The sequence below is a fragment of the Gavialis gangeticus genome, unplaced genomic scaffold (assembly GCF_001723915.1).
Source record: "Gavialis gangeticus isolate Ggan-Ray unplaced genomic scaffold, GavGan_comp1, whole genome shotgun sequence".
NCBI lineage: Eukaryota > Metazoa > Chordata > Crocodylia > Gavialidae > Gavialis > Gavialis gangeticus.
This window is the reverse complement of record NW_017729031.1, coordinates 50,101,234-50,113,696: the sequence shown is the minus strand read 5'-3', so window position 1 is coordinate 50,113,696 and position 12,463 is coordinate 50,101,234. Positions and strand designations below refer to the sequence as shown.

Here is a 12,463-nt window from a genome sequence, read left to right as displayed (position 1 = left end):
ATCAGCAGGCGCTGGGGGAGTCCCTGTTCCCCCGAGCGCCGCAAGGAGTGACCAGGAACAATGGTCACAAGCTGGCGGAGGGAAGGTTTAAGTTGGACATCAGGAGGCGCTACTTCACGGTCAGGGCAGCTAGAGTCTGGAACCAGCTTCCAAGTGAGGTGGTGCAGGCTCCCACCCTGGGGGTTTTTAAGAGGAGGTTGGATGACCACCTTACTGGAGTCATTTGACCCCAGTGCTCTTCCTGCCATGGCAGGGGGTTGGACTAGATGATCTGCTCAGGTCCCTTCCGACCCTAGAAACTATGAAACCCTCTAGACCCCAAAGCCATCGGTGTTCCCCTGTCCAGCAGAGGGAATTCCATTGATGAACAGAGTGCTTCCCCTGCCTGACAGCAGGACCTGTCAGCCACCACGAATGTAGACTGAGAACCAGAAGGACCAACTTTCTACATGTCCTAACTAGTCAGCAGCTGGAATTTATGCTTGTCTTGAACACAAAAGACAAAAGTATTTTTGCACAACTTAAGGAAAATGCTCAACAACCTGACAGTCTCAAGAGTTTCATGAGTAAAGACACAAGATACAACAAACAGGGATGCTCGGTTCCTTCTTCCTGCACAAACTAGGCTGAAAAACTCCAATAGCAGTAAATTCCTCTGGACCTGACTCAGCATCTTTCCCTGGTAGAAAATACTGGTGGGACTTTGATGCCAATCTAGGGCACACGTTTAAATAGGCTCTTCACTGGTAAATTCTTTGTCTGCTGTATGTCCCTATGTAGCATTCAGTGGCTAGTAGGCACATTCAGAAAGGTGAGATGCCCTTTTGTATTCTAGTAGTTTTGTGCGAATGGAGGAAGGTTGTGGAAGGTAGCTTATTAAGTGTCACAGCTGTTGATGGTGACCTTATCAGGCTGGTTAAAGAGATAATTGATCCAAGGCTGCTCCTCCTGTTACTATAGCATCATACCTGCACCAATAATGTGTGTTAAAAAGTTCTCTGGAATAAAGATTTATGTTTCTACTGTAGGTACAGTTAGAGATGCCAGTCACAGACCGCCATGATTGGTCAGTTTCCCAGTTAGTTTGCTGGCAACTTTGGCCAGGAGCATATTCAAGGTAATTAAGGGAAAGTAATTGAAAAATATGTACATGTTGCTGGGTTTTTTGCCATACTGAATGGAAGAAAGGGAAAATAGTGATTATTTATATTTTACCTATTTCATTCTCTTACATTAAATCCTTCCTTGTTGCTTGAATATTTTACAGTTCTGTTAGTTATACTTTGCTTTCTCCTCCAAACATGTAAAGGGTAACCAAATATATTTCAAACCGAGATCAGTTACTTACAAACCCTAATTAATGATTCTATCTGAAATGGATATGAGTTACTAAACAGTATCTTTGTAAACTGGTAAAAGATTGCAACTTATAAGAAAATGGATGATCAAGGTAGATGCATTTTACTGAAATCACTGTGCTATCAATCAATAAGATGACAGTGACATGTGTTCATTTTAACAAGATAAAAAGGACCTGGCCTGTGTTTTAGGGAATGAAGTTAAGAGCAAGTGACAAGAACTGAGTTTGAGATCTTCCCTGCCATGCATCTGCGTTTTCACAGGCCTGAATTTTGCATATTGGTTTAAGCTTCTGTTCAACCCTAGAGAGTAGACAAACACCAGCAGTCTTCCTCTGCCTGAAGAAGGGTGCTTGTGCCCAAAAGCTTGTGAAGAACAGTTTTTTCAGCTATTCAGTTAGTCTAATAAAAGATATCACTTTTACCCAAATATCCTTGACTGACAAGCTAGAGCAGGTAAATTTAAAACATCCGTATCTCTGTCATGGGAGCTGGAAGGAAGTATTATTACTTTTATATTTTTTCTGTATGTCTTTGTGTCCCTATAGAACAGCGAACTAGACTTCTGCAATACACTGAGTATTGCAGTTAAAGTTCAGCGTGTTCTAGTTCTGGCCTATTTATTGGAAAATATCCAAAGTGGTCAAGGTCATTAATTAATATTGGGAAACATCATCTCCTGCTAGAGATGGTGGAACTAGTTTGAGGAGTAATGGACTAGGAAAAGGATGTGATGTGTGTGGGCAGACAGAGGCCAAATGTAAGACCTGATCCGACAGTCATTAGTTGTAATCAATGGCAAGCACTCACAACCTTCTGTGGGAAGAGGATCTAGCCTTGAAAGAGGTTCTATAACAATGATATTTGGAAGGTTATCTTTATACATTAGTTATTGATATGTATTATGTCTTACATGCAGTGGGATTATTGTGTCATTGTTTCCCTTCGTAATATGGTACGGGCTTTTTGGACCTAGCAACAAACGAGGTTTTTTTGCATTAAGTTTTGGGCAAGGAAGTAAAACACTTTCATAAAATGTGATAACTTTAGAATCCAGAACGGGGTGTTTTTATCAGTTTCTGAAGTGTGATTCTAACCAAAATTAACTTAACATTAGTACAGTGGTGCCTACTGAATGAATCAAGGACTCCAAGGTACTTGGTCAATTAAGGCCCAATTCAAATTCCATGGAAGTCAGCAGAAAGATCCAATTAACTTTCATGAACTGTGGATAAGAGCCTTAATTTTTTGCTGCCTGTTGACCCTTGTCTTGGATCTACTCTCACACCTCTTCCATGGAGGCTCCTGCCTCTTTTTAAACATGTAGCTAACTCTTAATCTTGAACAACTTGTAGTGTTCTGAGTGAAAAAGAAAGTATTCTCAGTAAGGGTATGAGCAGGGTTTTTTTCCTTCCCTCCATACAAGGAATTGTGGCCTAATTCACCACTGTGTCACTGCAGTTTTATACAGATCTGATTCCACTGAGAGCAAGGAAATTGCACTAGCATAAAACTGGACTATTGCAGTGGTACTCAGCTTCCCCTCCCCCATGCATTTTCATGATTATAGTATCAGTATCATGGTATAGACCCTTATATCCACACTGTTAATATGTCAGTGCAGTACATAAAGAAAAAGGAAATGAGGGTGAAGAAGCTAGGAGGGCAGAAATACTTAAACACATTAAGAACTATCTGTAAGTTTCTGCCCTTACTCATTCCTTGGGAAAATCATTCTGTGCACAAAGAGAAGGTAAATAAGAAGAGGTTAAGACAGGGGTTTGAAAGATGTGGCCTGCAGAGCTGTATCATCTGGCCTTTGGTGCTGCCCTTGGGTCTTGGAGTAACCCACAGACAGCATGTGAAATGTGCCAAATGACACCCCCTCCACCTCATGTGCCAAAGTGGTGGAAAAGCCACCATGTGCAGCACAACCCTGAAGCAGCCACGCCACATGCAGCAGTCAGTTCAGGGCTGTGCTGCACATGACAGCTGCTCCACAGCTCTGAGATGTGAGCACGTATGGCACCCACTCTGGATTTGGAGTGCAGTCTAGTCCAGCCCCCAGTGCCAGTCATCTGACCCCTGGGGCTGGCTGAGTTTAACACCCCTGGGATAAGAGGTGGACAGGAATTAGTTTATTTAAAGGTATGTAGGCCAAATTCTGTGTTTGATAATGCTTGTATAAATCTGGAATCTCTCTTTTGTATTCAGTAGATTAGATTTGTATTTACACTGAGGTAACTGAGAAGAGCATGCCTCCTTAAAGCTAAAATGAAGTTTAATTGCAGACTACGGCATTGCCTTTTAATTGTTGTTTTTTTTTCCTTTGGAACAGTGCTGGTATCTGACTACTGGACATTAGTTAACCAATCCATAAAGTATCTTACAGATCCTTTCTCTGTAAGGCAGAATGTTTGTGTATAACAGCCACAAGGAGGAGGAGGACAACATTATTTTGCCATTTATTTCTTAGAGCTCTAAACACCATTTAACAAAAATATTTTTTTACACCTCATTGTCTATGGTATATGGATTTATGATAATTAGAGAAGGAAAAGGCCTGTTAGATCATGGAGTCCTCCTCCTCCTCCATTTCCATAAAGAGCAACAACAGTCCCCTGGAGAGGAGATATCAGACATTAAACTGATGCTATGCTAGATCACAGAATCATAAAAATTACAGAAAGAAAAGATTTATTATGTCTTAGCTAAGAGGCTAAGAAAAAGCGATGCATTTTTTGAAAACCCATACAGCATAAGCCTTTGAATGCAACAACCTCAGCCTGTTCCTACACTGAGCTTTTTTATGCCAACCTGCTATAATATAAGTAATGTGGGGTCTTTTATCAGGAGTTAGTGAAAGGGGCCTGCATATTAGTGTTGAATAAATATGTTAATAGGTTAATGAGTTGTGTGTGTTGTTCAGATATTTTATTTCTGATTTTGCCTGCAGCCTTGCTGTCTGTCATGAATGGAAAAATGAGCTAGTGCACAAATAGGGAGAATATCAGACAGGGTAGGGGCTAATGAATGAGTGCTGGATAATCAATGCATGATGCTCAGAAAGTTGTTGTGACAGGCAACTACTGTGTTCTCTCAAATTTGATGTAGCTGTCAGTATTGTAGGGTGAGACATAGCATTTTAATGTAGATCTGTGAGACAGGTACTGTATGGCTTTGCGAAAAAAATCTGCTTCCTTATTACATAGTCAGGGAACACATCCAAATGAGATTACTTATATGCTAATTCTTCTACTTTGTAAAATACCAAAAGCCTGTAGCCATACCTAGCACCCCTCAGATAAGTTGACCTTGTCTGTCCTCACAGAGATCTATTCCATCTTCCTCAACACATTATCTCTGGAGGAGAATTGCCACACCCTTGTTTTGAATAAGGGCTGAAACCTGCTACCACCATACTCTGGAAACTTGAATTCATGTTTCTTCTACCTAAAGTATCCTTAAAGAGAGTATTTTAACTCACCAGTTTTCACAATTAGTTTAAATAAAAGTGAAGTATATTTGGGTTTGAGTAGTAACAAAAAACTGCAAACAAATGCTCATCAGTATTTAAACATGTTTAGTATCTGACCATTATGAAAAAGATGAATAAGTGGGCTCTTGCCTTGGGTCCCAATTCAACAGTCATAATTACTCAGTAAAGCACTTACATATATGCTTAAGTTAAGGTGTATCCTTACATACGATTGATTTCAGTGGGTTGCTGCAGAGGAATGTGCTTAAGCATGTTTGTTCTTAAATGTTTCCTTTGACCTAAGCAAGTAGCCAAAGTTTGGAATCCTATAGGTTTCCAAAGTTCCCTTTCTCTGCACACAACAGTAATCAAACAGGACACGTTTCTTTGCTTATAACTTCTAGCCAGGACTTGAGCCAAAAGAACTCCCCCTTAGCTTTTCTCCAGAGCCCCTGTGCCAGTGTTCCTGTGACTATATCTGGTGCTTTCTTCATGCCTTTCATTGCTCTCTGTCTCTCTTTTCTGCTTCTCTTTCCTAGATACATAAAACTCTATTAGACAACACCTAATCACATTTTATCCACATAAACCATTGTTTTAGGCAGTGATGTTCCTATATTCTGAATGCAATGAGCTGTAGTTTCAGCTATCTGGTTCCCTAATAAAACTTGCCTATTTTAGCCGTCAGTTTTAGGAACAGTTACTTCAACTACAATACATTAAAAACTTCACTTTAGCATCTAAGTAATATATGTTTAAATTGCAAAGTTACAAGGCAGTGTGTTTGGGTGACTGGAAATTCACACACTTTTATTCTTTCAAAATCACCACAGGGTGCCCAGTAAGTCCAAAGCTCAGATGCGAATTGGTAGGAATCCAAGGAATCCTAGCACTCACTGTAAACCTGCTCTAGGACCTCTGATGATAGTTTCTTAATTTACTTTAATGGGCTTTGGATCAGGAATTATCATCATTACCAGTCTGGGACAGCTTCATCCTTCCTTCCAGTCCTTCCTCCCCCTCAAATAGATTTAATAGATTTCATAGATGTTAGGGCTGGAAGGTACCTCGAAGATCATCGAGTCCATCTCCCTGTCGCAGGGGCAGGAAGTCAGCTAGGGTCAAAGGAAGAAAAGCATCAGAGTAGGTGCCTGCACCACTTCTGGAGGGAGTCTATTCCAGGCCTTGGGGGCTCGGACAGTAAAGAATTTTTTTCTTATGTCCAGCCTAAAATGGCCTTGTAGGAGTTTATGACCGTTGGTCCTTGTTTTTCCTTGGGGCGCTCTGGTGAACAGACGTTCTCCCAGATCCTGATGTACTTATAGGCAGCCACCAGGTCCCCCCTGAGCTTGTGCTTTTCCAGGCTGAAGAGTCCCATGCCTCTCAGCCTCTCTTCATAAGACCTATTCACCCTTCTCTGGACTCTCTCAAGCTTCTCAACACCCTTCTTGAATTGTGGACCCCAGAATTGGATGCAGTACTCGGGCTGCAGCCTCACCATGGTTGAATACAGCGAGTTAAGATGACGCCTTGAGATTTACTTGAGAAGCATCTATAGATGCAAGCCAGGGTTTTGTTTGCTTTACCAGCTGCGACATCGTGTTGGTGGCTCATGTTCATCTTGTGGTCAACCATGACCCCCAAATCTCTTTCAGCAGTGGTGCTAGCAAGCATAGCAATGCTGAGTCTATAAGTATGCTGCAGATTTTTTCCCCCAAGGTGGAGTACCTTACATATATCGGTATTGAACGTCATCAGGTTTGTGTCCGCCCACTTACTAAGTTTATCTAAATCAGCCTGGATCACTAGCCTGTCCTCAGGTGTGGACGCCATGCCCCACCTATGCCCCACGACTTCAGCCTGAATCAGAACCAACTATATGAACAGTAAAGAATAACCTCTTTCCCCCATATGTTTTGCATCTCTGGCTATTGAGCTTATTCACCCAGTAACATTTGTAGGATGGGTGTCTCTTTGCCTTACTCTTGTGTAGATTTACAAGCACATATTGAGTTCAGTAAAACTTTGTGAGCAGTTTGTCTGAAAACCACTAGTACAAGATAGATGTACAGAAATCACATAGGGTGCTGCTGTTTAATTCTGAAGCAATTAATTAAAACATCTAAGTTTTAGCTATATGTTAAAATTGTAAATTCCCTTATATCAGAAATGAATTTAGCCATAGGAAATCAACCAGATTTTAAAACTATTTCATGGATACATATTTTTAAATGAAGGTATTTTGGTAAAATTCTTGACTCCTTCAATTTTTTAAAATTTACCTAAAAGATGTGTTTAATAAAGGTGGTTGAAATCATTACATTTATCAGCTTTGCCATCTTTAAAACAGGTTTCTAATCCTCTAACTCCCTTAATCCATTCCTGGTAGTTTAAATTATTATAAAACATCAATGGGGATTTGAAGTGTATGATGAATATTTGCTAATAATATGACATTAATATTAATTGTTTCCCAGCTGTGTAGGGGTTTAGCCTCTAAGAATGGGGATTGATAAATTAGAGGAAATAAAGAGAACACAGGCATGGACTTCAGCCTGAATCAGAACCATTATTTCAAACTGTCTTTGTCAACTTAAATTTTTAATTTCACCGGCCATTTGTCAAGGTGAAGTTGTTTAAATGCTACGGTGAGATGACTTGTCTTACTGCTTTTGTCAAATTCCTCATTTTCCCCCTTCCTTCCACTATTTTTATCTTTCACCTTGCTGTATTTTACCCATGAAGCTCTTGAGCACTTTCTTTTCCCTGACCAGAAAATTAACCTGGATGGTAATTTAATTAACAGAATCAATTTACTGGCTTGCTTAAATTACCACCAAGCCCCTTATGGATGAGGCAGACAAGACTCTAGAGTTGAATCTGTAATTTCTTTTAGCGCTAAGATTTACCAACTCCTTTAACTGCTGGTGGTAGTGGAGAGTGGGGAAAGCGACCTCTGCCGAACCACTGCTCTTTGTTTCATGTTGGGGGCAGCATTAATCACCCTCTCTGTGTTCTTGCGCCTATGCTAGTGCCCAACAAAACATATTCTATGGCAGGTATGGGACTGGGGAAGGACACCCTTCCCTCTGGGAGACTGGGAAGCACTGTGACTCCCTGAGTAAGTACCAACTGCTTTGTGGACTGCTCCTGAAATGTGGAAAAATTCATAGAACCATATGCTGAGATCTTGCATAGATCCTTGGGATCAGAATTTACATGAAGAAAAGGACAGGCTAGACAATTGGGCCACATCCTCTCAACCTCACTCATCAACATTGCTAGGAACACTAATAGAATATAAGACTTTCATAGCTTTTTCATAGCACCCTTATGTGATGAAGAGCCCATCCATTTAATATAGGTCCAGAAACAGCTGTGACAAAAAGAAAGTGCAGCTGCACTACAGCTGTGCTGCTAGAGTTGCCAGCTCTCAACAGTTCTATAAAAGACCAACTTGAATTTTTCATTGTATGTAAATGTATTTAACAGATTAGGAAGAAGTTTCATGTAAGCCTATGAATTTTGCAAATTTCTTCATTTAATTGCAATTATTTGGTGATTTGTTTTTGAGTTCAAAACAATGACTCTTATGAGTATTTGCTATCTGCATAGAAGACTATTCATGGTACTCTCTCTTTTCTCAGATTGGATAAATTAAGGTTTATAAACAGGAAAAATGCCTTTTACTGTTTGCAAATTATATTCAGACTTGTTAGATGAATACATTATGTGAATAATTAAAAGAGGTTTTCAGAACTGTCATGAGAACAGTTCTGTAGTGCATGCTTTTTGTCAAATTTTAGTTGTATGACTATATTCAGGATAGTTTTTCTTTCTCCAAATAGTCTTGGATATAAACTCACTTATGTGTATATACACAAATAAGTAAATAAAAATAGTCACAATACCAGCAAAACTAATAGTTTTATTTACAAGAATATTTGTGAATACTTTCAATCACACAAGGAATCATTTGACCATGCACACTGTACTATGGATTCCAAGCAAGTCCTCTTTTGACATTAGAAAGAAGTATTTTTCCTGTGGTTGATAAACAATTACTGCTGCTCAGTACTTGATAATGAATCTATACAACAATACTGTCTTTTTTTAAGTGAGGAACGAACCAATCAAATAGAGAAATTTTCCATCCAAACAGGAAAAAAAGATAAGAACAAAATCAAAGATTTGCTGCATCCTTGATAATGCCAGATTGTTGTAGGGCAGGCCAGCCAGCCTGAAAAAGCTGGTCGTTTAGTTTTGTGAACCCTAAGAATCATTAAACTTAGGATTCCATGTGGAAAAGGGCTAAAAAGTCCATAAGTCACAACAGTCTATGACCTGGCCCTGAAACACTGACAGAAAAGAGAATGTTGATGAAGAGTGCCTTGCGTTCAAAAGCTTGCCTAACTCTATCCCAACTATGCAATTGGTCCAATAAAATATATCACCTAAAGATATCTCTATTGCCTAGACAAATTTCTGTTGAGTCACTTGACTAGGTGGAAAACTAACAAGATTCTCACAATACCATGTGCATGTGAAGCAATATAATAGAGTAATGCTAATATGGCTGTAATTAGTTTGTATAAGAGAAACTCACATACTGGGTGGTATTTCTTCCTCTCCCAGTAAAATCAAATAAGGATGTTAATTAGGAGGAGGGAATTTTCTGTTAGGTTCCACTGTTGTTCTGTCAAAGAGAATGGGCTTTTCAATGTGGAATGGGCTGTCAGGTCCCATTCCCAAACCCCTCCATATCCTAGACAAGAACAAGCAAGTAGGAGAACTCCCACAACAGTTCTTCCTTTCTCCCTTTCTGAAATACCATGGCTCCAGTGAAAATGCACTGTTGTGAACAACTCTAGCTGCCCTTTACGCAGGTTTTAAGGAAAAGTTAAGACTGCCACAAGTCCAGTTTGCAGTGGCATGATGCATCCTAGAATGCCTAGTTCTCTCCCTACCCAACAGTTAGCATTTCTTCTCCAATGTGGTTCAAGACCATCCCTAGGGTCCAAAAAGACCACAGGAGCAGAGGCAGCTGACTTCTTTCTTGACACAGGGAGGGAAAGGGGTTCAGTTCCTGTTATATATTGTCTGGTATTTTCCACTGGATCCCACATAGGGCTTTCCACTGAGCAGTACTGTTCCTTTTCCCTATTAACTGGACTCCGAGTCAGAAGATCTAGATATATGTTCATACACTCCTGAAGTTTCTCTGAGTTTGTGTGGCTTCAAAAGCTGCAGCTTTTTTGCAGATACATACAGCCTCCAGTATCTATAACATTTCTACATCTAAAATACAACCAGCTCTTAAATGAAGCAGATCAAACAAGAGCATAAAATGAGCTAGAATTATTTTTGACTAATATGAAACTAAAAAAATGCTTTAATACTCAAGTCATATATTGAGAAAATTGGTTTAATTTTAGCTGGCATCTTACAAGCAAAGCTTCAATCTGATCTAAATATACGTGTCTAAAATATAAATCCTTAAGAAACAGAATTTGAAAGGTAAATGACAAGTGACTCCTATTATTGCAATGATAGAAGGTGGCAGTGTTCTGAGGAAACTCATACTGGATTGCTAATTCTCAAGTAACATTCTATATACTCTTGTATCCAAAACTGGTACTTTGCTTCATTTAATAGGAAAGGACTACAAATTTGTGCATTATTCATATTCGTGAAGAGTAAAGGCAATACATTTGTTTATATTTCTTTTATCTCCTCATTTTCATTGTTAAGTGAACGGTATCGGGCATCACACTAGATAACCTATTTCAAACAATTCATTAAATTGAATATTTGTAAGGAGTTTATCTTACCACTGTGTGTTCAGTCAAGTATTCTCTCTTGTGATTCTGCTACAGCTGCTGTGTACCTGTTAAAGGAAAACACAAATGTAAAAAGTTTTTTAATTTGTTGATTTCATCTAACTAATGAACATGGAGCATGGTAGACATACGTCTGATAGCAGTTACAAGACACCAAATCTCTTATATGCTCGTCTTGCCAATGTATTATTTAGTAAGGCATGGAAGAAAGCAGCACACTTTCTGCCATTCCTGTCTGTATTGTGTACTCACCTTACACTGCTTAGCAGTGGTAAAAGCTGGAGGCAACAGCTTTTGTTTCAACACTCTATAGAAGGGAACAAAGGACAAACTGTAGTAATGATCATTTGCTCATAAATGCTTAGATGGGTTTGGAAGAGACATACATCTGCTATCTCATAAGTAAGAGGTAAAAACAAGAAAGAATGATAGGCTTTAAATATTAGTCAGATCAGGTTATGGCACTGTGTTTTTGTGCAGTTGTTAGTAAATAGACATTATTTTTCAAAATAATAAGAGGTTATTAAAATTGTATTGTTTCAAAGTGTTGGATCCTTCATCAAAAACCCGTATGTTATAAATGATACAGGAATAATTTATAGAAAACTTGAGTGGTTAAAAAGAAACCCTCATTTTTGCACTTAATTTTCTTCTTTGCTCCATGCCAGTGGATGTTCATGTGACTTATTGACATTTCTTTGTGATAAACTGTGATCAAACATTTAGACTAACCATTAGAAAATTATTTGATCCCTCTAATTCCCCTTTTTTCTAGTCAAGTGAATATCCAGTACTTTCATCTTAATGAGGTACCACTCCAAATGATACTGTTGTTGTGTATAACAGAAGAATGTAAAGGACGAAATACATTTTTCATTTACATTCTAAATATTAGCAGTTTAAATGTTTGAAACTTATAAGCTAAGGAAGATATAATATGGATATTAGAAAGCACTGAAATGACTTGAAAGTCTAGTCCATCTACTTATCAAATATGTGATCCATGGCTAGCAATGTAATCCCTGAAGATTTTTATAACTAACCAATATATTGGGAAGTTAAAAGAGTCTAAAGGCTGATCTAAATTGCGTCTAAGTCCATTTTAGGTTTAGATTTTACACTGATCCAGGATCAAGTGGAAAGTTGGTATAGTTTTCCTTTTTAGACATATGCCAAAAGAAGATTAGCTAGAGCCTGTTATCTGACTTAGTGGTCCTTGCATCTAATTGTTGCAACTCTGCTGAATGAACATGAATCTCAAGACCAGTTTGTCACTGGAAGAAAATTCAGTGACATCAAGTCAGAATATGTTTTAGTACAATGTGTTTGTTTACTCCGTATACACAAGGCTTTGAACATAGGTGGTCCCAAATGACACCCTGACAATCTCTTTCATAATTCTTGGACCAAACACTGGGACTCAAGTATCTGTACGCTACATTGCTGTCTGCAGTGTAGACACACCCCAACCATAAGAATGTCAACCAATTTCCACTAATATACAATATGGTAATCATAGACATCTTTCATATTCACAGCAGTCCACATATCTGATCTACTCATACTATAAATGAAGGAGGCTGAATACAGCAGTTTTTTTAAGAAGCAAAAATGTTGACCCCATTTTAAGAAGTTTCCCTCTTCTGAACAGAATTTAAGCATATAAACAAAATTAAGTGCTGTCCTATATTAAGTGGTGCCAGAGGACTGGAAGAGGGCCAGTGTGGTTCCCATCTTCAAAAAAGGGAGGAAGGAGGACTCGGGGAACTATAGGCCAGTTAGTCTTA

General features: G+C 38.9%; 1 protein-coding gene across 1 annotated transcript in view; it reads right to left on the bottom strand.

Moving 5' to 3' along the window:
• XIRP2 (xin actin binding repeat containing 2) overlaps nt 1-12,463 on the bottom strand; it is a 303,369-nt gene that overhangs the window by 279,125 nt on the left and 11,781 nt on the right. The window contains exon 2 of the mRNA XM_019522841.1: nt 10,929-10,983. Within this exon, the coding sequence (XP_019378386.1) occupies nt 10,929-10,983 (55 nt within the window). The remainder of the gene's footprint in view (nt 1-10,928; nt 10,984-12,463) is intronic.